The 24,459-nt window shown below is 43.2% G+C and overlaps 2 protein-coding genes across 3 annotated transcripts in view; one reads left to right on the forward strand and one right to left on the reverse strand.

The window, feature by feature from the left end:
* Window positions 1-24,459, reverse strand: part of LOC144071820 (low-density lipoprotein receptor-related protein 1-like) — a 75,067-nt gene that overhangs the window by 15,290 nt on the left and 35,318 nt on the right. For both annotated transcript variants that reach the window (XM_077597249.1, XM_077597257.1), the window contains exons 7-53: window positions 23,387-23,549; window positions 22,933-23,155; window positions 22,097-22,286; window positions 21,863-22,006; window positions 21,543-21,779; window positions 21,181-21,361; window positions 20,862-21,084; window positions 20,586-20,775; window positions 20,379-20,501; window positions 19,219-19,359; window positions 18,673-18,798; window positions 17,731-17,847; window positions 17,578-17,658; window positions 17,330-17,497; window positions 15,519-15,701; window positions 15,126-15,323; window positions 14,249-14,494; window positions 13,975-14,172; window positions 12,731-12,935; window positions 12,484-12,648; window positions 12,166-12,410; window positions 11,671-11,802; window positions 11,103-11,330; window positions 10,835-11,009; window positions 10,656-10,750; window positions 10,413-10,562; window positions 10,186-10,326; window positions 9,968-10,096; window positions 9,741-9,872; window positions 9,522-9,656; window positions 9,157-9,286; window positions 8,901-9,027; window positions 8,198-8,349; window positions 7,932-8,056; window positions 7,179-7,553; window positions 3,725-3,914; window positions 3,327-3,531; window positions 2,766-2,958; window positions 2,487-2,612; window positions 2,269-2,397; window positions 1,722-1,841; window positions 1,457-1,570; window positions 1,244-1,393; window positions 1,036-1,158; window positions 664-780; window positions 288-416; window positions 94-219 (exon numbers count right to left, since the gene is read on the reverse strand). In XM_077597249.1, coding sequence (XP_077453375.1) covers window positions 94-219; window positions 288-416; window positions 664-780; window positions 1,036-1,158; window positions 1,244-1,393; window positions 1,457-1,570; window positions 1,722-1,841; window positions 2,269-2,397; window positions 2,487-2,612; window positions 2,766-2,958; window positions 3,327-3,531; window positions 3,725-3,914; window positions 7,179-7,553; window positions 7,932-8,056; window positions 8,198-8,349; window positions 8,901-9,027; window positions 9,157-9,286; window positions 9,522-9,656; window positions 9,741-9,872; window positions 9,968-10,096; window positions 10,186-10,326; window positions 10,413-10,562; window positions 10,656-10,750; window positions 10,835-11,009; window positions 11,103-11,330; window positions 11,671-11,802; window positions 12,166-12,410; window positions 12,484-12,648; window positions 12,731-12,935; window positions 13,975-14,172; window positions 14,249-14,494; window positions 15,126-15,323; window positions 15,519-15,701; window positions 17,330-17,497; window positions 17,578-17,658; window positions 17,731-17,847; window positions 18,673-18,798; window positions 19,219-19,359; window positions 20,379-20,501; window positions 20,586-20,775; window positions 20,862-21,084; window positions 21,181-21,361; window positions 21,543-21,779; window positions 21,863-22,006; window positions 22,097-22,286; window positions 22,933-23,155; window positions 23,387-23,549 — 7,695 coding nt within the window. The remainder of the gene's footprint in view (window positions 1-93; window positions 220-287; window positions 417-663; window positions 781-1,035; window positions 1,159-1,243; window positions 1,394-1,456; window positions 1,571-1,721; window positions 1,842-2,268; window positions 2,398-2,486; window positions 2,613-2,765; window positions 2,959-3,326; window positions 3,532-3,724; window positions 3,915-7,178; window positions 7,554-7,931; window positions 8,057-8,197; window positions 8,350-8,900; window positions 9,028-9,156; window positions 9,287-9,521; window positions 9,657-9,740; window positions 9,873-9,967; window positions 10,097-10,185; window positions 10,327-10,412; window positions 10,563-10,655; window positions 10,751-10,834; window positions 11,010-11,102; window positions 11,331-11,670; window positions 11,803-12,165; window positions 12,411-12,483; window positions 12,649-12,730; window positions 12,936-13,974; window positions 14,173-14,248; window positions 14,495-15,125; window positions 15,324-15,518; window positions 15,702-17,329; window positions 17,498-17,577; window positions 17,659-17,730; window positions 17,848-18,672; window positions 18,799-19,218; window positions 19,360-20,378; window positions 20,502-20,585; window positions 20,776-20,861; window positions 21,085-21,180; window positions 21,362-21,542; window positions 21,780-21,862; window positions 22,007-22,096; window positions 22,287-22,932; window positions 23,156-23,386; window positions 23,550-24,459) is intronic.
* On the forward strand, window positions 5,355-6,386 carry LOC144071886 (galanin receptor type 1). The gene has a single exon (XM_077597371.1). It carries the CDS (start codon window positions 5,355-5,357, stop codon window positions 6,384-6,386), a length of 1,032 nt encoding a protein of 343 aa, XP_077453497.1.

The following is a 24,459-nucleotide window of genomic DNA, read 5'->3' on the forward strand; positions in this document are numbered from 1 at the left end:
TGCCAAAGGAAATAAAGTTACTTCAAGACACTCCACCATTTGGAGTGGATGTTTTCTTTCCAAAATTTCCCAACTTAGACTGCACACACTCACCACACTCAGGAGATTCGTCTGAACCGTCAGCACAGTCAATGTCATGATCGCACACAAAGTGCTTGGGAATACACTGCCTGCTCTGGCACATGAACTCGTTGTCGTCACACGTGTTGTTGGTGTACACTAAAGGTGGAAAAGAATACATTTGGGAATAAAGATGAATAATAACGCAGGGTTAATGCACAACTCACAGCATCCGGCCTTGACGCTCTCGTCAGCTCCATCGGGACAGTCCTTGTCTCCATCGCACTTCCAAAGCTGGGGCACACACATATGAGAGCCGGGACACTGGAAGGCTTCAGGACTGCAGGTTTTGGATTCTGGGTTCATTGGAAATGAAAATGATGCTGTTTAATGACAAGCACTCGCAAAATTCAAGGGGTTTTATTAAAACCTTTTGATTTGGTGAACTATAATTAAACAGAAATGTACAAAGTTGATGGTTGGCTATTAATCAGAAAGTAGTAGGTGGATACAAAGTTCAGGATAAATTGCAGCACACATTTTGAGGAAATGTCCCACCTACAACTATGATAAATTAGAGAAATTATGTTGGCAATGGCTTACTGCATTTCTCATCCTCGTCCGTTCCATCCCCGCAGTCATCAGAGCCGTCACACACCCAGTTGCTGGAAATGCAACGGTGGTTTCCACATTCAAATTGGGTGGATGAACAAAATTTGTCTGGAGAGGAAAACAAAGTTTCTCTTAAAGTAGGTGACATAGGCAACGGGGCCCACGCAAAAACACACAAGAAAACATCATGTTTTTTGAATCACTGTTAGAATGAGTTTGCTGCTAGTGTTACAAACATTTTGTCCCAGTGTTCAAATTGTGCCATAAACTACTGGTATGAACTTTGTAAGAGCAGAATTTTCATACATAAAGTCTTGTACTAATTGGACTTTGAATTACTGATAATGGTAATATTAGACTGACCGCAGTGTGTCTCATCGGCTCCATTCTCACAGTCATTTTCCTTATCACAAGTCCAGCTCATTGGGATGCAGCGCCCACTGGGGCAAGCAAAGAAGTTTCCAGGGCATTTAAGCTTACGCTTATCTGTTAAAGCAAACCAAGGAACAAGAAGTTGGCCATAATGCGCTTAAAGAAAAAAAGAGGCTTAAAAGTAGGTGAAGCTACGCACCCGGGCAGTTCCTCTCATCGGAGAAGTCCCCGCAGTCGTTGTTGCCGTCACACACCCACGATGACAGATAACACAGGGTGGTTTTCTCGCAGCTCTGGAAGGAGGCGCCTTTCGCTCCCAAGCGGAAGAAACGGGAGCAGTCGGTGGGTTCTGAGAGAGCAAAGAAAGTCAGTTTGAAGAGCCTGAAGAAAATCTCTCATTAAGTGATCTTACGGCAGTTCATTTCATCGCTGGCATCCTCGCAGTTCACCACCTGGTCGCAGCGGCTAAAGTTGGAGATACAGCTGCCATCTTTGCATTGGAACTCCCCTACTTTGCACAGGGTCACTACAAGCAAGCAGTTAAAATCATATAGGTCAACAGAATGTCAATGCAAATGAAAACTTCCTTGCACTTAAACTAGCTCCGAAGCAAAACACAAGATCACACATCAACAAAATGCAATGTAAAATAATATGCATTGATGTCGATAACTTACTGTTGCAGGGCATTTCGTCAGAGTTGTCGCCACAATCGTCTTTGCCGTCACACCAGAACTGATGACCGATGCAGCAGCCATTCATGCAACGTCTGTAGCCTTTCTTACAAATTCGATTGGCTACACACAAACAGTACAACAGAAAAAAACTGTTATTAACTGTTTGTCTTTATTTCTGTCAATTGAAATCATGCCAAACCTACCACTAAACAAAAAATAAAAGAGATAAGGGCCTTTTCTTTGTTGCCTTTTCAAGTATTTAAGGTAAGTAAAGATACATTAGGTAAACTATTATTTATTGTGACTGTTTGCTTAGCTGCTTGTGCACTTCACTTTGTTTTGAAGGTGTCAGGAGAATCAAAACAGTTTAACGAGGGTCAAATAATAAATAAACATATAATCACGTTTATCTTTTCATATTTAAAAGCCAAACATGGAGAAAATTTGAAACCCATTAACCTCCTCCACCTCAGAAAGTAACCCAGACAGTTTGGGGACTTCATTTTAACATATTGCCAGTAGAGTTTATAGTTGTATGAATCCCTACCGCAGTAGGACTGCTTTTCATCAGACTTGTCCTTGCAGTGGGCCATGCCGTCACAGGTCAAGTTGTAGTTGATGCAATCGCCATTTCCACATTCAAAGTCATCCACACTCCTGCATGATGTGTTCAGTGCTGATAAAGAAAAAAAAATCATGGAGTTGTATTTCTTCAACCCCATTTGTGTTCACAAGTTGAAATAAATGACTTTCTTCATTCCTTACAAGAGCAGGTGCTGTCTTCCAGAAGTTGTCTGTCTCCACGGCAACTGCAGTTCACCCTCCCGTCAGATGTGGGTAGACACAGGTCTTGGCAGCCTCCGTTATTTGTGCGGCAAGGAGAAAACTCACCTGAAGGATGCATGACAAAGTAGGGTGGAACTATGTTAGGGTGAGCATTCTATTATCTCTGCAATAAAGGACTCAACAGAAGAAGAACATTCAAAAGGAATGTAACTGCCTGATGCCAATTATGGAAAATCAACTGCAATGAATGCAACTCACAGCTGTTGGTGTCATTGGCCACTGCAACAATTCCCATTGGCTGCTGAGGGATGTCAGCTCGCAGTAATTTCATGTCTCCACCTGTGTATTTGTCAGCTCGGAGGACAGACCTCCTCACCCAATCTGTCCAAAAGATGTAATCGCCGTACACGGCCAAGCCAAACGGATGCACGGGCTCGTTCTTCAATAACACCTAAATGGACCACAATGGGGGGCTCATTACAGATACAGCATGACTTTGAGATGAGGTGAATTTACTCTGTGACCATGCTTGTAATCGAGAGTAAAAGCAACATCAGTTTTAAGAAATGGAACACTTTATGCATGATAATGTCATACTGTAATCCAAATGATACATGGAACTTCTGTGGCCCACTCCTTAGCCACTTTGAAGCAATAATGAACAGCCACGGGGGCAAAAAAAACTTGAAAACTCTAAATTGCCCTAGGTATGAGTGTGAGCGTGAATGGTTGCCCGTCTCCTTGTGCCCTGCCATTGCCTGGCCACCAATTCAGGGTGTCCCTTGCCCGATTCCCATAGTTAGCAGAATCCATCCTTACATATCGGCTGCTCCCGTCATACTCGCAGCGTTCTATCTTGTCCAACGTGGCGTCCGAGAAGTAGAGCTTTTCTGCTTTGTGGTCAATAGCGAGGCCGTTGGGAGTTTTGATATCACTGCCGATGATCGCCAACACGTTAGCCCCATTCAGGGAGGCCCTCATGATACTGGGAGTCTGCTCGTTCCAGTTTGTCCAGAACATGAGACTGCGGGGAGCATCAAGAAAACAAACACAGGACTGATAATATAATCTGCAGCAAGCTTTGCGAAAACATGCCACTGAATAAAAGTAATGGCTGAGCAAAGGGAAACAAACGACTCGTTGGGAAGAAAGCAGAGTGAAAAGCAGTTGGACTTGTGCCCGGCCGGCCTGGCCATGTTTCGTTATTAATGACTCACTCTTGACACTCATCCAGCACAAAGGCTCTGGGGTGGTCTTCACCAGACATGGTGACCACAGTGTTGCGGTTGTAGGCCACAGAGCGGCTCTGGTCCACAGTGTGGCGAGTAATGGTGGAGGTTGTGTAACTGGTCCAATAGAGCGTATCCCAACCATGGTGGTACGCCAGGCCCTCAACTGAACCGACATCTGGGAAGAAAGGGTGGAAGTGGCTCTTTAAAGAACATTTATGAGATGCTGTATTGCTGTCAAGCTAATAAATAAGAATCACAATCAAATCGTTTGACTAGGAAGCGACAGGATTATGCATCTAATACAAACGTCTATAAAACTTTATAAACATACTTAAAACATCTTTTTCAGCCTTCATTTTTCTCAAACCTCTGCACCGATGTCTGATAAGAAATTGCCATTATTTTAGACCGAAACAAATAAGAGAAGTGAAACTACACATCTGCGCCACACTGCTGTTCTTGGCGTGAGTTTAAAGCGCGTGTGTCGTCTTGACACTGCATGGCTGAGTGCCTGCACATACAAATACAACCCCCTGTGGCTGACCCTCTTCACGGTTGGGAAGAGAACTGGCACGGAACAGCTTGACAAGTGAGCCTTGGGGGAGGCCAACGCACAGCAGCTGTGTACGCCCACTTCTTCGTGAAGACGGCATCCCGTCTTCCTAAAACACGGAATTGCACTCTACCATGGGCTCCGATGTGCGAGAGTCTATTTGTTCTCAGTGGTACTATTAATGACCTTTATGATCACTCAACGCAACCATAAAAACAAGAACTATCCATGCAGAAAGTCAATAGAGCTCTTTGAGACATTTACAGGAATCAGCCACAAGTTCCCAAAATGGATCGCTGTACATCAATTGGACTAAATGCACCTAAAAGACCAGTAACAACCTAAAAACATAGTCATACTTTTTCAGTTCACAATTAAATAATAACAGTCAGAATGGGAATGAATCAAATTGGTTCTATATATACAGTGTTACATAAGTGGGGGTTTTACAGCAACACTCCCCTTGTTATCTTGTCTTGTGCAAACAGTGGGAGAAACCTTTTGAAGACCATTACCAAAGTATTTGTAGTATGAAGGATGGTCAGGACTGTAATGGCTGGTTGTTGTACCAGCAGAGTCGACTTGCTTAAAGCTTGGGACTTTCGTTTGAGTGAACCACTCAAGTTACCACCTACCACAGTGCTCAACTACTAGATCCAGCTGCCTTTAAAGAAGAAGGACTTTCAACAAATCTTCAGAAAGAATTGGAACACTGTGTACGGACGGCAAAAATCAATTCAGACATGGACTACTACTGCAACGACTGCTCTGTAAGGTCATGTTCTTTTGTTTCCTAGCAAAACCGAGCATTCAGCAATTCGGCGAGAGTGGACGATGGGCAAACAGCACACAGAATTGCGAAATAAGTGATTTTCTATATTTATTTTAATGTGGGATTCGTGTAGAACTGAGAAAATCAAATGCAGAGGTGAGCCGTATGAGTGGTCAACTTTACTCATTGCTATTATTACAGGAGTGTGTCATTGCTGAGTCCTTTGACGCCCACCCTGGTGCTTAACAGGCTATTAGATTTATGGGTTAGTCAACTTTAACAGCAAAAACATGGCAATGTCGGAGCAGCATGTAAATATAAGTGAAGTCGGACAAAGAAACAGGGAAGAGGAAGCTGTGATTAAGGTTCTGGTGCCCCTCCTGGATGGTCTAATCCTGGTGACCGGACTGCTGGGACAAATCTTGGTCATCACAACCTTAACAGGTCGGAGGCGGAAAGATCACCATCCTCCACATGGGACCGATACCTTGCTGCTGGCCCTGAGCGCGGCCGACTTGCTACTGCTGCTTTGTCTGCCCTTCCACACGTCAGCCATCACATTGGGATTCTGGCCATTTGGGAGCTTCCTGTGCAAAGGCGTCAGCTTCCTCAGCGTGGCCTGCTCATCTGCATCAGTTTTCACCTTGGCGGCACTGGCCGTGACTCGTTACCTCACGGTGGTGCATCCCACTTGGGCGTACCGCTGGAGAATGCACAGTCGTGTCAAAATGACGGTAGCGCTTCTATGGCTTCCGGCCTCGGCTCTGGCGGCACCCCAGTTTGCCTTCCGTACAGTTACCACCTCGAGAGCTGTATACTGCTTTGCCTTTCTCTCGGATTTCAGCCAGCTCGTCTACAGCATCGGACTCTTCTTCTTTGGCTTTGCCCTCCCGCTAGGAATAATCGTGCTGATGTATGCAAAGATCTACTGCTTTCTTCAACACGCGCGGTTATTTGGAAATGCCCCCCAGCTGGAACGCTACCAGAGTCAGGTCACTCACACGTCAGCCCTCTTGGTCCTGGTCTTCACTCTTCTCTGGCTGCCTTCCTATGTTCTCATGTTTTCCTTCATCGGAGGTACCATTCAAGGCTCAAAGGGCTACAACACGATTGCTGTTTTGCCCCGATTGCTGGCATCCTCAGTTGCGGTGGTAAACCCTGTGCTGTATGGATTAATGTCTAGGAAGTTCAGGAGAGAGTTGTTGAAGCTGGGGCGGGAGCGTTGGATATTCTGTAAAAACTCCCTGGTTGCCTGTCCTCACATGATGATGGGCGGGGATATGGTGCAAACTTTTGATCTGGACACAAGTTCTGACACCTAAATTCATTCCTCGTTTTACATTGGGTTGAAATTTGGTTTGATTGCAGTGAGCAGCAAACTCAAAATATTTTAAAAGAGAACATTTTATAAAAAGTGTTTATTAATGGTAGTTTTAGTTTGATTTGCATTGCCAATTTAGAAAAAAAATAGGAGGAAAAAAATCTTTGCAGAGCATTGGGTCAGAACACTATCTCATTTAAACCTTTTGAATTGATCAAATGTAAGAAATGTGTTGAAAATATTTCTTGTTTCACAGAGTTTCATGAACCACGGTTCACAAGGGCTCACTTCACACATCTTCCTAAAAGTTCCGAAGTTTTGTTTTGAAATGGCACGCCGCCCTTCCTGCGCCAAGTTTGCGTTTACTCTAGCCACTCCAACGTTCTCCCACCTGACAAAACACTAAAGACTCTAAAATACATGTCAGTAGATCTATGTAGGAGTTTTATCTTGTTTCCCAATATGTGCCCTCAGTTTGACTGGTGAACACTCCCGGGTGTATACAGAATATTCTAATAACTGGCCATCATCTTCACAATGTCATCACTTTGTGGTATTGATTAAACATTAAAACTGTCAACCCTGTGCATGTTTTCTGTTGTTTTTAAATACGTAAGAGACAGAGAAACGATGGAAAGCCAAGAATCATCACGGTGTTAAACTTTTAACATAAGTATATATTGCATATTATAACGAACAGTACTTTACTCAGTACCATAGAGTACAATGTGCAATAGTAGCTATTGTAGTAGCCAATAAGGAGCATTTCAAAGAGAGTTTTGTTTGTACTTACTATCCACCACAATCTTGCGGTCTGTTCCGTCGTCGTTGATCTGCTGAATGTTCCCAAAGTGGATGTCGCTGAAGAAGATACGGTTGGCTCCCTTACCACCACCCCCGTGATAATCATAGCTCAGGGCGATGACATTCTTCATGTGGTCCGGGTCTTCGAACGGCTTTATGGGCGCATTCAAATTGGTCTCGTCCGACAGGTGGATGCTCTTCAAAATGGTGCGCTCCGAGTAGAGGAGGTAGCCGTCGTAATCGCGGCAGCTGCGGTTGTCTTCGGCGAGCATGCCGTGAGCGCAGGCACAAGTGTGCTGTCCGTTTCCACGGTAAAGACAAAGTTGTTCACAGTCGCCGTTGTTATGTTTGCAGATGTTGCTGCCTAGGTGGAAAGAATGAGCAAATTTTACGCCATCATCAATTGCTAGGGGTGTTTTCTTGTTTTGGATTTTCTCAGGGACTGAATTTTGGCAGATTACATACCTGTCAACCTCTGCCGATAACTGCCCTTATAAATGATTATTGATTCCCCTTACAACCCCCCAAAAAACCTTACAAACACCGTACGACTCGTACGGTGTTTGTAAGGTTTTTTTGGGGTTTGTAAGGGGAATCAATAATCATTTATAAGGGCAGTTATCGGCAGAGGTTGACAGGTATGAGATTAGTCTACTCGCAACATGGATAGAAATGCTGAAAATGATGATGATTATTTACATATTCTGCTTTGAATAATATACTGTACATAAAGTTTTCCTACCTTGCTGCCTGGCCCTGTTGAACACTTTAATATCTTTGAGTTGTACCCCAATCCCAGTCCTGAGTTGGACAGCATCAGTGGCGTTGTCTTTACTGCCTCTCTTAATTGAGCCATTTGCGTGAGTCCTGTGCAAAAGCCAATGATACTCTCAGTCAACATAAAAAGAGCAGGTGGGAATATGAACTGATAGAAGTTCAGACAACATCAAACACCATAGCTCAGTGATTGCAACAATTACGTAGTTCTAGATTTGATAACCGCCTGACCTGTCACTCCAATAGATGTATTCCTCAAAAACAGAAACTGCAAACATATCCATGTTGTTGTTGACCAGCACTAATTCTCTATTCTCTCCAGTTTCCAAGTTGATGCGCTCAATTTTGTCTGTTCTGGCATCACACCAATACAAAAAACCCTCCTACACATGCAGACAGCAAAGAATATATTATGTCAATTTGTTCAAACATGATAAAAGACTGAAAACTAATGGGTGAGACACACGGGAGGCAATTTTCGATGGTGAAATGCGACAGTCATCGCCGTTGAGCTAAAACCTAATATACGGGGCGCGATACAGCTGCACAAGTCCACGCACCACACTTCATCATCATAAAGTATTGCGTGTCACACGGTAAATTGATGCACCCTGCGATGTTGGCTAAGTTTTGAGTGTGAACATGATATCCGAGTTGGCTGGTGTCCTTGCAAGTGATTTGCCAATTAACAAAACCAGTGCAGATTAGTTGTAGTGCCAGGCGATAGAAATAGAACTGGTTTCTATTTTCTCACATCATACCGCAGGTCCGACTGCGATCACCTGCACGAAATTTCACATGCACTATTTGTCGTGTGTCGCTTGGAGGGTAGGCGATTTTCGCCTCTCTGCGAGAGTTCCATATAAAATTAAATGAACAGCATTGAAGTTGTCTCCCAGGTGTCTCGCCCATAACGCGTAAATCGACTCCCTACCGTATAGTCAATGGAGATTCCATTGGGCCAACTGATGCTCACATTGACCAGGACCAATCTCTCAGAGCCATCCAGACGTGAGCGCTCGATACGAGGGTACTGACCCCATTCTGTCCAGAACAGATACCTTGACAAAACATTACACAGAGCATGATAAATGGACTTGCTCAGGATAACTAGGCATCAAACAGTCACACATTTAAAGCAATTTACTTTAGGCAAAAGATTCCAGTAACCTATTAGTAAGCAACCATACCCTTTTACTGGGTGGACAGTAATGGCTCTGGGTTTATCCAGGCCTTGAGAAATGACCACATAGCGGAAGGAGCCATTCAGCCGGGCCACCTCAATCACATCAAAGCCCTGGTCAGTCCAGTAAATGTTTCCTATAAGAGCAGTGTTTCATTTTTTTAATCAAAAACAGAAAGTACATATGAATAACTCAAAACAATTGTGTCAATGTGAATTAATGTATTCAGTGTCTAACTGTAACCTCAAGTCAGAATCATACGTTCTCTTAGTCCTGTTTAGTGAACTAAAGCCATTTAATACCACACCAGTAAGTCAGTTGGTGACAAAAAAAACTCTTTCTGTGAAATGATGCAATAATTACAACCAGACCTGCAATCCAGTCGACAGTAATCCCCTCTACTCTGCCGATGCCATTGGTGACCACGTCTTCTCTCCATGTTTGATCTCTTTTGGCCCTGCTAATTGTGCTCAGGCCCATGTCTACCCAGTAGATGGTGTCGTTCTCTGAGAAGGAGAGTATTACCCATTGGAGCTTCAACGGGGCAGCGGAAAAAAAGAGGCCTTGGTACTCACTATACTGTCACTTACCAGCATGAAAGTCAATGCCCACAGCCAGAGAGGTGCCAGACACTGGCACCAGAGCGTCAGATTTGTCAGATGGGTCCAGTGGAATTCCTCTGATTCCCTCATGGACTGAATAAAGCAGGAATGACCCCATTCCTGCTCAGAGAGAGAAAGAGAGAGACCATGTTTATTTTGAGGACTTACTGGTATCCTGCATAGGTTTTGATGAGTGAAAGTTGTTGCAGTTTTACCTTCACATGACTGCTGTCCTGTTTTAAGACTGTAACCGGCAGTGCACATGCAGGCCCTGCTGGTTGGTGAGGTGGGCAGACACAACTGGGAACAATCTCCATTATTGTTACTACACAGATTGACACTTGCTAAAGAAAAGACAGATCAGAGAACATATTGCATTACAAAGAGTAAATCCTTGTTATTTGTAATAGATAGAAATACTGTATTGGCTTGCCTTTCTGAACATCCTCATCATAAATAGTCATATGCATCATAGGAGAGGTGTTGTTCCTTAAAACCTTCCAGTTCCTGCCATCCTTCTTGTCGCATGTTCCAATTTGATCCGTCGCTTGGTCTGCCCACCACAGTTTATCTCCTATCAAGAGGTAGATTAACTCATATGTTACGGGGCACTGTGGGGTGAAGGGTGTGGGCAAAAAGCATTTTAAATCATGAGCTAACCCATAACAGCCAGTGCTGTAGCCTTGCTTAGTTTGCCTTTAACGCCTTCCAAGATCTCCAGTTTGGAGCCATCCATCTGACAGCGATTAATAGTACCGTTTCCTGAGCTGATCCAGTACAGCTGCTCTTTGTCATGGTCAATAGAGAGGCCTGGGTGTAAATATTAATGAGACACTAATGTAAACAAGTCTGATATGCCTTTGTGTTTCAGGGTGAAAATAGATCTCGCGTTGAATAGCTCACCAATTGGCCCCTTCTGGTTGGTAAAGAGTGTGGTGTGGTTGGTGCCATCCATATTCGACATGCTTATGTTGTCACCATCAGTCCAGTACAATTTTCTGCGGTGAGAAACAGCAAAGGCACTCACACTCTGTACTCCAGTATATTGGGCAGTAAACACTTTTAAAACCAGCAACACTCACCCTAGTTGGGGATGGAGCACTAGACAATGAGGTTTGTCTAACCCCTGGATGACAGCATTCTTAAAGGAACCATCCAGTCTGGCCACATTGATTTGCTTCTTATTGGCATCGTAGCTAGTCCAGAAAAGGTTCCTTGACACCCAGTCTACTGCTAGCCCATGAGCATTAGGAAGATCTAATGAAGGTCACAATCAAGCAAATTGTTAGTGGGAATGAGAAACAATGCAAATATAATCAAATCAACAGTGATTCTCAGAAGAGGTCTTACCAGCAGAGACAACAGTTTCTACACCCGTGCCATTTATGAATGCTCTTTTAATTGTTTGCGTACGGACATCGGACCAGTAGATCCGATGCTCCAGGGCATCGTAGTCTACGGCGGTCACGTTGTCTATGTCAGGCACTGTGAAGGAGATGATGTAGTTGTAGTAGGGGTTGTCGATGTCCACGCCCCGGATCTCGATCTGACGGGCATAGAGAAGGAACTTGCGGGACTCTGCAACACAAATATGAAGATGCGCTGATGAATATATTCATGATTATAGAAATGATCTTTTTTTGTTTTCTTCATTTAGAAATTTCATCCACCAACCAGGAACAAACGTGAAACCTGTGTTGTTTTCGTTAAGGACAATATTGAAAATATTTCACTGTTGGCTGCCAAAAACAACACTGCTTGAAACCCATTGATCTAATATAGTGTCTAAAATATTTTCTATAGGACGCATTTTTCAAAAAGACATGACAAAATGTACATGGCAGAAGCTATTGTTTCACAATGTTAGTTTTCTGTCAATTGGGTTTCCAGGACAATGTGAATTGAATTCAGTCCCTACCTTTGCATGTGCGTTTGTCAGGTTGCAGCTTCATGAGGTGAGGGCAGGCACAGGAAAAGGTTTGGTTGAAGTTGATGAGACATAGGTGGGAGCAAGGGCTTTTGCCGTCAGAGGTGGCACATGGGTTTGGAGCTGTGTGAGAAGTACATTTATATCATTTACATATAGAATTAACAGAGGATAATTAGTAAGCTTTCGTTGCCAAATAGCAAGGTGTTTTTTTAACTCTATATAGCTTCAAGAGGTGTCCATTTAAGAAACTTAGCACTACATATTTCAAAAGGCCAGACCTCTGTTTGGAATCGGTTCTCTAAAACGCACAAATTCTACAATGATCTTCCAATGAATCATGCGCATGTACATCTATACTAAATTTTATATTTTGTTGGTAAATTGGAAACTCATGATCGCCCACCTATTGTTGTACCAGCTTGAACTCAGGTAGTTTAAACCAAACACAGTAGCAAATGACTGAAGATCTAGTGCACAACCTACCTTGGGGTTGTCTTGACGGGTGATAGACCTGCAGGTCAAAAGGCTGCGTGTTGGTACGTTGGACTACAGTGACGTTGTGTCCTGTCCATTTATTGGCTTTAGCAAGAGTGTTGGTCCTCCAGTCGGTCCAGTAGACTTCACCTCCATACATAGTAACAGCAAATGGATGGGACAAGTACTCATGACCTCGCAACACCTCAATCAGCCCAGAACCATCATACAAGGCAGAGTAGATAGCGTCTGATCTGGAGGAGGAACAAACTAGATGAGTAACACGATTTCTCTGGAATTTTGAGCATTAGATAGGTTAAACACAACCTGGCATCGATCCAGACAATGCGCCTTTCCATGTAATCAACAGTGAGTCCGTTAGGCCAGCCTCCGCTGCCGGTCTCCCTATGGATGGTGCGTCTGCCCTCGCCACTCATCGACGCAGCCTCAATCCTAGGGAGACTAGCATCCCAGTCTGTCCAAAATAGAATACTGACAACACACACAAGTGCACGTGAGTCTCGGTTTTCGTCCAAATGGTGAAATACATCAATGTGGCTCTAGCTGTCGTTACCCATCACGTGGGTCCAGGGCAATGGCTCGAGGGTGTTCCACTTCCCCAGCCAGCAGGGTGGTTCTCATGGTGCCATCCAGTTTGGCCACTTCAATCTGGTCTAAATTGCTTTCTACCCAGTAGATATTTCCTGCTATCCAGTCCACGGCCAGACCCTCAGGAGTAGCCAGCCCATACTGGATCACAACTTCAAAACTAGTCAGAGCTGCAAAACACACGAAGAAAAAAAAAAAGTCATTTGATGAATGGTTCAGTTTAATTTTGTACTGATCCCCAACTGGCCTTTTCAAAAAGAGAACACAATGACTTGACAATTCCTAAACCTTATCGAATCAATCAGAAAATAATGGCATGCACTGTTGCGGTGTTTTCTCTATGTATTCAACCCACAAAAAATCTTTTCCAACTTCCAGAAAACCAGTATTTTATGCCAGACTTCAGTTTCATTTTACTATTTCCCAGAAAGAATTGGCTCTCATGCAAACCAAGTGCAAAGCCAGAATGTATAATCACCTCTTGCAGAGGGCGATTAGGCAAGTTCTCTACAGGCCTTTCCAGTGGTACTCCAATTACAACTCCAGTGGGTTTGTTTAAAGGAAGTCTGCAGAGGTTGTTTGGATGTTCATTTGGCAGGGTGGCAACTGTAAATATTATTAAATGCTTACGTAACACTGCTGCAGACTAGATACGAGCTAGCAGATTAGAAGTGCATTTGGACCGATGATGTCGGGAGGAGCAGAGAGTTATGCCTCCTACGCTAGATCAGGGCTCCAGTCACGCACAGCGAGGGCTGAGACAAATGGGAAGAGACAAAGCCTTCCGTGTGCCCCTCCAGTGTTTTGCCGGGAACGTAACCTTGATTGGCAAAGGGACCTGGAATTCTAGAGGCGGAAAGGCCAGCCATGATTTAAGAGATTTGTTCAGGGTCACAGACACCCACTGCTGACAGTGTGAATTCAGATTGTTTACTAGAAAGGCCCAGTCAACCATTTTCCCCCCTCAATCGAGTAGGTTTTCTTTGTCATTCAATCGTTGGTAAATAAGGCAAAATGGAACAAAATACAGTTTTACTGAAACTGCTTAAAAGGGGCTAAATTGAACAGAGAATCTTTCCACATAAAGAACTGACATTTATTTGGGCGTGGAATGGTTCACGCGCACAATGGCAAAGACCACCCCACGTGCATCATCGAAATGACCGTCAGCCAGTAAAAAACGAGTATTGCTCTTTGCTCCCAACTCACCTCCATTTTCTGACAGCTTCCCGCGGTAGATCTTGTCCTCGACAACATCCGTCCAGTACAATGTACTTTGGCTGAGATGGAAGTCCAATGCGATGGTGTTCCTGAGGCCAGGAACCAGGACAGTGAATTCCCCCTTGTGAAGGTCAATCCGTCTGATCTCATGGCGGTTCGAAAATATGATGAATGGTTTGAAAGGATCTGACAACATTCCAAGTGCACAAGAGCCAAATATTAGAATCTTTTTAAAGCCTGAGTTGAGACTACTTTTCCTTACCACTGCTTTTGCAGCTCTCCATGTCCGACTCTAGCTCCCAACCCTCATAGCAAGAGCACTTAACGCTGGATTTTTCCTGCTCACATTTTTGGCTACATTTGAGGTGTTTGGCGCAAAAACTCTGGATCTGACAGGTCTTGTTGTCCACTCCAAGCTCCATGCCGAGGGGGCAGGAACACATGAAGCCTTCACCGGGGATGATGCTGCAGTTGTGACTGCAACCTCCATTGTCCAGCGAACATAAGTCTGAAGGGTGTGAATGAAAAGGACAATGTTTACAATTATAGTTTGTTTTTGTTTACTCTTCTCTTTAAGAACAGGGACAGGACAATATATTCAATATACATTTTGCATACAAGAATAAGGTATTTACCATTCAACTACGTACGGGTTATTGCACACTTGCTGATAAGATAAACAGATTAGTAAATGTGAAAGTCAGCATTTTCCTTTGTGTTTTGTCAACAATTTGTATCTAAAACAACCTTACAAGACATTTTACATTTGGCTGCTTATTTTTGTGTGTCCGTGTGTGATTGGGCGGGGGGAATGTTTCACAGTCAAAGAGAGGGCAGTCATTCCAAAGACGTGCTGTATTAGAGCAGATTTCTTTTCCAATACCCTGACTAATTTCTTAAAAACTTGATCTGAAAATTAAGGTGAATTTTGAATTCTGTGCCCCAAAACTAGTACCCCAAGCACTTTTCAGCCACAAATTAACAAATATTTTTGGTAAATTTACCAGTTTTAGTCTAATCGCAATGCTTCTCAATTGCAATTAGATAGTAGCAACATGGTCTTTCCTATGCCAATAGGTGTCCTAGCATAGACAAACAAAATTGCAGTGTTTCATTTCATGAGTAGCAGGATTACATACCACAAAGCTTTTCATCAGAGCCATCCGGACAGTCGTCAGTGCCGTCACACAGCTTTTCGGCAGGGAGGCAGATGGAGTCGTTGGTGGCACACACATGGTGAGACAACTTGCACACCAGCGCGTCGCAGTTGACCTCGTCCGAGTTGTCCTCACAGTCACTGTCACCGTCACACACCCATGCCTTGCTGATGCAGCGAGCTGAAAAAAAAAAAATATATATCACATGATGCCAATCTTTACTATTTGTGAACATTCAATTGTCGTGTACCGCAAAGTCACTGGTTGTGATTTACAAGAGGACAAGTTTGCACGTGTAAAAATGAAAAAAAAAAAAAAGATTTTAAAAAGGGAAAGAAATTCGTCCCAGTGAGTAAACAGCTGTGGTTTCCTCACCTGAATCCCGACAACTGAACTTAACCGCCGGGTCGCACATGTGAGTGACACCCTCGCAGTTGCTCTCGTCACTTAGGTCCATGCAGTCTGTGTCACCGTCGCAGCGCCACCGCATGGGGATGCACAGACTGTCCATGCGGCACTGGAACTCATCCACATGGCAGCCACCTGGGGGACGAGTAGCTGGCGGGACAAGAAGGAGCGAGTTGGCTTCAATTAGACCAAATTTCCATTACTTATAAAAAAAAAACAGTTTGTGGCTTTAAAGTGTTTTACCACAAAGTTAATCAGTATATCTACGTGCAATTACACCAAATTTCCATCATTTCCTGTGATGTTGGTATGTTTACATCATCTGGCTAACAAGCAAACAAACACAACAACATTGAAGAAGACATTTGTAAAACAACCCAGTCGGAGGATGCACTTGGCAAGGACACAAGAGAGCGACAACAGGCCTTTCTAGCCATTAATTATTGCGTAGATATGATGCGGTCAACAACCTGTCGCTGTGCCAAATCAAACAACAAATGTGCACACAGTTCTCTGATTGATGTCACAAGATAACAAAAGGCACCACTGAGGTGGCGACAGAATGACTGTGCCTCATGACAAAGGTCAATCTTTGGCACAGACACAGCAAGCGACCTTGGGCCTCTCACAGGAGAACATCAGTCAAGCAGATGGAGAAAGATAGCAGTATTGCTTTTTCATTTCTGGTAATGGCTTCCAACAGGGCAGAATACAAACATTCCATGTGCAGATTGCTCATTAAACCAACAGGTCACACTGAGCTTTGTTTCCTCCATGCTGGGATTTGTGAGCATTTGTCTTAGATTTTACATGGATTGTGCTGTACGTTAAACAGCGGGACACAGCGGTGTACGCTCGCCTTTAGTGCTGACACGGTGGTTAACCAGGCACCCAATCTTTCAAAGATGGCCAACAGAGAAATGTTAAACATCTGTGCGAGTTGGTTGCACAGCATCGCAAATCGGTCTAATTATCAGCTAACCGCGGAACATAACCGCATCCTGAACTCAGACACTAAGAGGATTTGTAGAAAATCATCGTGTGAAGCAGCGTGGCGGAGGATGGACCTCTTTTAAGAGGGACAGCCTTTGGGCATAAACTGAAACTGCACTAAGTTGTCAATCTCCTCTGTAGCAATGAGTGACCTTTGTTTTGTTTGACTTTCATGACAAAGCAAACAACAAAATTGGTGTCGCAATCTGTCAAAAGCCAATACACGTGTAATGTTTTGACTGACGTTTTAACATGTGTCAAGTACCACCAAAAGATTACCCATTCAATATAAATATTTGATAAATTCTAAATCAGTGGTTGTCCACTGAAGTCCATTATTCAAGTGCAGTTCAGTTGTGCTCAATTAAAACTACAAGAATTAAATTTAATGTCTAAGTTTATGTTCAATTTAGGAACAAGTTTAAGGTCTGGTACCATTACATTACATTCTGCAATCCTTTACCTTTACCAATTCATTTAGTTTTAAAAACTGATCATAATGTAACTGTGGCTTATAAAAACGTCTAAAAACCCTGCTTTTCCCCCCGATGTTGGCCGACTGCACTAACATATTTTAACTCAATTGCATATAGACGTCCAGTCCATTCCGACTGGAATGATCTCTGCCAACCTTACCAGTCCAAATGGATTGAATGTCTATCACTGTAGATGGCAGCCAGTGAGATAATATTGGAGCGCGAGGTATTCTTTGGGTGGTACTTGCTGTAAAATATTGATGAACTACTAAGCTAAGCAGCCTTTAAGCTTATTATCATGTTCTCAACCTTGATTGGTGCAGTTGGCATGCGTCTCGTCACTGTAGTCTCCGCAGTCATTATCACCGTCACAAGTCCAGTATTCTGGTATACAGCGACCGCTGTTACATTTAAACTGCACACTGGAACAGGAATGACTGCAGCCGGCTTCATCGCTGTTATCCCCACAGTCGTTGTCTGCACAGGAGCGGACACAAGTCATGACTCCCCATTACTCAGTGTGCAGGCTTGATGAGAAAGCGTGTCTGGTAGCATACCGTTGTCACAGCGCCAGTTGATGTTGATGCAGCGCCCATTAGCGCAAGTGAACTGGGTGAGAGGGAAACATGTGGGATAGGCTGGACACAAGGGAGTAAGAGAGACGGTATGAATGAAATGACTCGTCTCGGCGCAACAACGTCCAGACGTACCGCATGAATCGGGCTCGTCCGAGCGATCACCGCAGTCGTCATCCAAGTCGCAAGTCCAGGAAATAGGGATACAACGACCACTGGCACATGGGTATTGATTTGGAGGGCAAGTGCGTGCTGGCAGGTAAGAAAATAGAACAAATTTAATGTTTACAGCTCAGCATGCATATATTGCATGAGAAATTAAGTGCAGCGTTCCAGTGCTTCAACATTTTTGGACATAAAATAATGATTAAAATTATTTTTTCTAAAAAAGAAAAATGTAAAAAAAGTTTTTGTTCAATCCCTGTTAACCGCCAAAGGGAGTGTCGAAAGCACTCTTCTTTTACAAATTTATATCACTTATAACCTTGCGTAACATGGCACGCCAGATTAAGTCCGTTACAAATATATTACAAAGACCAATGTGGGAAAATTACAATTGAGACCATTTTTTTAGAACATGACCATAAGGTCACGGCACTGAAAAGCTTTGAAAACCCATGCACTAATGCACTACATGTAAAATGTAAACTTTCATAGCTAGTTCAAAGCCGTTGCCATACTGTTCAAGAATACTTAGTATTCCAAATCCTCAGCTAATTGCATTATTCATGGAATGTAATACCCACTGCTTTTGCTCCGTTCACAACTCTTCTCTCATTCTCTTAACATCTGAAGAACTAATCAGTAGGAAGTCGAATCTTGGGCCATTCGGATTTGTGGACATATCACATTGCCTCTTTGCAATGTCAGCCTTTGTGCTAAGATTTTGTTGTTGTTTTTTCCTTTTTTTGGTTTTTCATAATACAGAGAATGTTTCCTGATCAAGAGCCTATCGTGAACAATAGCCATGGTGGATTTTGATTTTTTTGTGCAATATACTGGCCCCTCATCAAAATATACATTAAGTTCTACAGACAAAGCAAAGAAATACAAAGGTTGCAATGATCTGAAATGTACCAGAGCATGTGGTGTTTGATTCATCCTCATCGTTGCCGCAGTCATTGTCGCCATCACATAGCCATCGCAATGGGATGCAGCGGTTGTTCTGGCATTTGAACCGGTCTGCCGGACAGGTGTGCTGGTCTTATGGGAGACATCAGGAGAACCACAAGTCAACAAAGACATGTGACTGAGATACTTTTTAAGGCATATTACTAACTGGTTACACATAGGCTAGTCACAAAACGTTGGGGTTACTGGAGATTTATGTGGGAATTAAAAAAAAAAAAAAAGAACGTCAAATGTGCCTTTTGACAAACCCACATTGTGGCTGACCAAAAGCATTGATTTGTGACAAAAATTGGACATAAGAAGTTTCCGCTAGGCAGATATGTGCTGCCTAATGAGGTGAAACCTTTACAACTACATAGCGTAGATTTGAAGAAGAAAATTTGGGAAAGTCCAGAATGTCGTGGCTTGGTTTGCATTGAAAAAGTGCCTCAAACAACATTGTGTTTATTTCTGCGTTGCTGGGCAACAGTAACAGAGTCAAAAAACACTTACGGCAAAGCTCGGGAGCCTCGTCGCTGTTGTCCAGACAATCGTTGTCCCCGTCACACTTCCAGCGTGCTTGGATGCAGCGGTTGTTCTTGCAGGCAAACTCCCCGGGCTGGCACTGTGGCGGCGGCACGTAGGAGGGGTTGGCTGCGGGATCGGATCAGGGGTAGGAGCAGAAACAGATGGGCCATTGAGAGCACATTTCCACACAATAGCTCAATGGTGGATAGGTCGGCCTTTGTCCATCTTAAAGTTGAAATAACATTTGGCCATTCCCTCCCCCAGTTCTGGCAGCTACATTGTAAAATGTATTGTGTAGTGTAGTTTGGGGGTGGAAAGTTGAGTCAAGAACACATTGACAGACTGTACCCCTGCTGAGTGAATAATTTTCCCTATTGCCCTAAAGTTCTGCAGTGGCTGCAGGATTTCATTCTAATCAAACAAGACAACTCTTTTTCACCAATCTTGGTTAAACTAGGTATTTGTGCTGGATTGGTTGAAAAAAAAAAACAGAACTCACAGCGGCCCTTGAGGACCAATTTGGAGACCCCTGCATTAAAGTCTCTGTTGATGATTAACGAAACATTCCTTTTCTACCCTGAGTCAAAGATGTGAGCCTCTCCAAACTGATTTGGGGTACACCCATATTACGTATCACTCAGTCTGAAATGACCGGAATGATTTCCAAAAGTGGGTTGCGGACCAACTCTTGGTGGTTTAAGCACAAGGAAGGAAAAAAAAAATGAAAAAAAAAGTAGGGACTATATGCTTTTAGTTTCATTGACGAGGAAATCATACTTACGTTGAAAGAAACTGGGCAGAAACGTGCAGAAATTTTGTGTCATCAGTACAAGTTTGTATTGCTGAGCCCAGGCAAGATGGCAAAACTGCCTTTTTCAAATGTGTATTTTATCCACTGAACATAACCAGAGGGTTTTATCTAGTATGTGTGGATTCTCATCAAATTGCAAGATTTCTGATAATTTTATACTTGTACATAGATAAAACCATCATATTCCTACCAAGTTTGTGCTCTGAAAAAATAACAACTGTCCAGTTTTGAATTCTAATGTATCTAAAATGAGAACACGCATGCATTCTCAAAAGTTTTAGAATCATCTCACCGACGCATCAACACTAACAACTCATCCTCTGTGCTATCTTACCTTTGCAGGTGACATTATCCACATCCAGGATTTGATCATCAGCACAGCCACAGGACCTGCCATTAGGAATGGCAAGGCATAGACTGCTACACCCCCCATTCATAACCCTGCATACATTGGTTCCTTTGCAAAAAAAAAAACATTGTAATTTGTCATGCATTCAAAGGTAATTAATTAGTCATGACTCCTGAGAGGAATCATGTTTACCTTGCTGCTGGTGAGCATCATACACTCGAATCTCAAAGATCGGCGGCCTCTCATTTCGTAGCAGCGTGACGGTCTTTGTGACTTGGTCCAGTTTGTAGATAATACCGCGACGATACTCATTCCAAAAGAGGAATTGTTTATAGTGACACAAACCAAAGGCATGGGTCAACTCTTGCCCCTCATACACCACCTTTTCAATAAGAAAAGAGAGGATCACACTATGATATCAGGGTTGGGGAAAAAAATAAGATTGTTACATTCTGAAGAGAAACAAACCTTCCGTCCAGTCGTGTTGAGATAAACCATTTCAATACGGTCATAGTAGGCATCAACCCAGTAGAGAATACCCTGAGCAATGTCCAGACTCAAGCCATTGGGCCACAGCACTGTCTTACTTGTGAGGAACACTTGATGATGGGATCCATCCATCCAAGCTTTCTTGATTTTTCCCCTGTTACTCTCAGTGGGGTCCTCCTCCCAATCAGTCCAGTACATCCACCTTGAAGAAAACGAAAGAAATGTCCAATCAAAAAATAAACGAATTGGCAATCCAGTTGTAGATTCCTTGAATGCCAGTGAGAAAAAAAAGGCTCACCCATTCAGAGGGTCCACCACAATGGCACGCGGGTGGCTCATCTTGCCCTCGATGAGAGTCTTCCGAGTCTGAGAAGCTTTTTCCAGTCTGGCAACGCTGATAGTCTTTTTAGGCCCATCATCTGTCCAGTAGAGATTACCTCCCATCCAATCAACTGCTAATCCCTCCACTGTGTGGATACCTTAGATATAGAGAGAAAAAGCTTTGAAAACGGAATCGAACTAATTAATAGTATTCAGAGTTACACTACTATATACTGCTGTAACATCTTTTAGGAGGGGATTTTGTACAGGTTCCTCAACACCTACCTACATAAGTCATTTAAGCAACAAATGGATTGTCTCTGCATTTGAAATTCTTACCATCTTTCAGTATGGTGTCTCTTTCTGTCCCGTCGATTTTCTGTCGCCCGATAATATAGCTGGTAGCATCAGCAAAGTAGATGAATTCACTGGCGGCGTGGTAATCCAAAGCTCGAGGGTTCATGAGGTTCTCAATAGGGATCATGTACTCATCTGGTACCTTTGCATTCATATCCATGCCCCTGATGATTCCAGGGCGACCTTTACCGTACACCAAGAACAACTCATGGTCTGGTTCTAAAGAAGAAAGGACCGTTGTAAGCACCGTCGGCAAAAAGGAACCCAGAGGAGGTAGACACAAGATGAAAAATATCACTCACTTTTGCAAGACTTGCCATCGTTGCCCAGGCTGAAGCCAAATCGGCAACGACAGGTGCGTGTCTTGTGGCTGTTGCCGAGTAGACAGATGTCAGAACAACCTCCAGCCTTTCCAAATTGATCCAAGGCACAAGCATGACTGCGCACTTTGAAAAAAATGTTTAACACAACAGTTTTACATACATATTTTGAGCCACACCAATGGGGAAAAAAAAGCTGATAATAATATAGCATACCTCTAGGTTGGCGTCTCTGGTGGTACACATGCAGTGCAGCTCCGCGGTCCACTCGCGTCACCACGTGGAAGTCGGAACTGTTGAAGCGATTCACTCGGATCACACTGGTCTTGGGGTTCAGGTTGCCTTCGTCCGAGTTGGTGGCATAAAGGTAGTTCTCAAAGACAGTCAGCCCATACAAGTGCTCAATCTGCAATACAACCACACAACCACTTAGGTTATGTACAATACTTTGTGGACGAATCCCTTACGCAATCATGTTTTCACAATTTCCAAGTGTGAAACGGAGACCAAAAATTAATGCCTACTTTAAAAAAAATCATCTGAGGTGCCTATGCCATTGTAGTTATATAACGGTTTGTTTCTCTGTGATTCAATATCTTTGAAAGTGAAATGTACAAACCCCCCATCCTCACTTCCACCCCGGCTTCTCTTAATACACACAGGCACACAGTCGCCTTCACTCTTGCCCTCCTATGCAGTCTTGATTTCATTAAGGGCATTACACCACTACGGGTTTGAGCCAAGCTTCACTCAAGCCCGACTAATATGTTTAGAGAAGCGTTAGCCAGGAAAATCACACACTCTTAAGTTCTATCAATCAAAAGTAATAAAAAGGACTTCTCTATTAGAGAAGAGCCTTTTTATTAAATGCGTAGCAGACAAGAGCGGGACCACGTGTCTCAAAAGGTGATAAGATCTGATCATTAACTACAAGTAGAAAAAACGACACTATGAAAGAGGGTTCTAATAAATTGATGAACGTGGGATCAAGTGTGTGCTTTTTTCAACAGTTGAAGAGGGCAGTGTTTTACTGTATCTCCTTTGAATCTCACCAGCAGGCCTTGAATGATGGTGTGTCTATTCTTGCCCTCATAATCCACCACTTCAATGTAGTCCAGGTAAGCATCAGCCCAGTACACAAGCCGGTTGACCAAGTCGAGAGTGATGCCATGGGGGAAGACTATCTTACTGTCCACCAACTTTGTTCGGTTCTGACCATCCATGTCACAACGCTCCACCCTGGGCGTGGACCCATAATCTGTGAAGAAAACTTTCCTGCAGCACAAAAGATGATTTTCATTTATTTCATTGGAAAAAAAAATGGGGAAACAAAAGTTTTCAGAAGGGTAAAAATTAGGAAGTTACACTTTGCAGACACAGAGGTTTATGCCTAATTCAAAAATATGTTAGGTCAGCATCATGCAAAGGCGATTTCTTCACAATTGAGCAATAATAAACTGCAATAATTGTCAAGGGGTGAGATCAGGGCATGAGGGAGGTACACACCCCATTGCCGGGTCTAAGGCAATTCCTTTTGGGTTGTACAGTTCTTGGTCCAGTAGGGTCACACAAATCTGGCCATCCTTGCTGCAAACAAACACCCAGTCGTCGACGTCATTCACAAAGTAGAAGTTTCCGGTCAGCCAGTCGATCGCCATCTGTTCCACATCTAAAGTGGTAAAAGAGGGGAGAGAAGTTAGAGTAAAAATAAATTACAATTAAAACATAAAATGAAATTCATGTAACATCTCAAACACAATCTGTCACTTTGTGGCTATTTCCATTGTTTCCAATTCAAAGATGATGGCTTCCTATTGATGAAGCAATTTTTCTTTAATGCCTAATCCGAGCAAGTTGACGTGCAGAAATGTGGTTTAAGACATTGGTAATTTTGTTAGACCAAGTAAAAATGTCTTTCTCCTACAGATTCACTTGATCAAAATTTGTATTCCATCCCTCAACAAAGAAGAGTTTCCTTCTGAGGAGACCCAAAACAATAAATAAGATGATTATTTATAAAATGACTCGGACAGCATACGCAATGAATGGAAATCAGATGAAGTAAAATTTTGTCCTACGTTCTTTAGTTTGATGGCACATCTGTGACTATACAAATAAGTCTTAAAGGAAAGAGGTCACTGAGAACATCTATTTCCCAAAAAGTAACCGCAAACATTTTCATAAAAGGAACTTTAAAGGTCAACACATTTCTGGCAAAACTGTCAAGGAAGAGGAACCTTGCATGAAACCTCATGCCTCAGCAAAAATTGTGCTTAAAGTCTAACTTTCGATGTGAATTCGGCGAAAACGAGACTCCCGCCTCCTCCACCCCCCTGTGAGAAGGGCAAGAAATTTTACTTTGTGTTTTAACAGCTGCCATCACTTGCGTTCAAAGCGCTACACATCACAGACTCGGTAACAAAAAACAAAACTGAAATCCCTACTTTGACAAGCATCAACAAGAACGCTTCAGTCAGCTGAATTCAAAAGCAGAACATGCATCTTCCATAGCAGAACATACACTTAACACATCTGGGCCTAATGTAGGACTACCCCCGGCCCAAACCAATCATGCATAC

This window comes from Stigmatopora argus, chromosome 1 (assembly GCF_051989625.1).
Source record: "Stigmatopora argus isolate UIUO_Sarg chromosome 1, RoL_Sarg_1.0, whole genome shotgun sequence".
Lineage (NCBI taxonomy): Eukaryota > Metazoa > Chordata > Actinopteri > Syngnathiformes > Syngnathidae > Stigmatopora > Stigmatopora argus.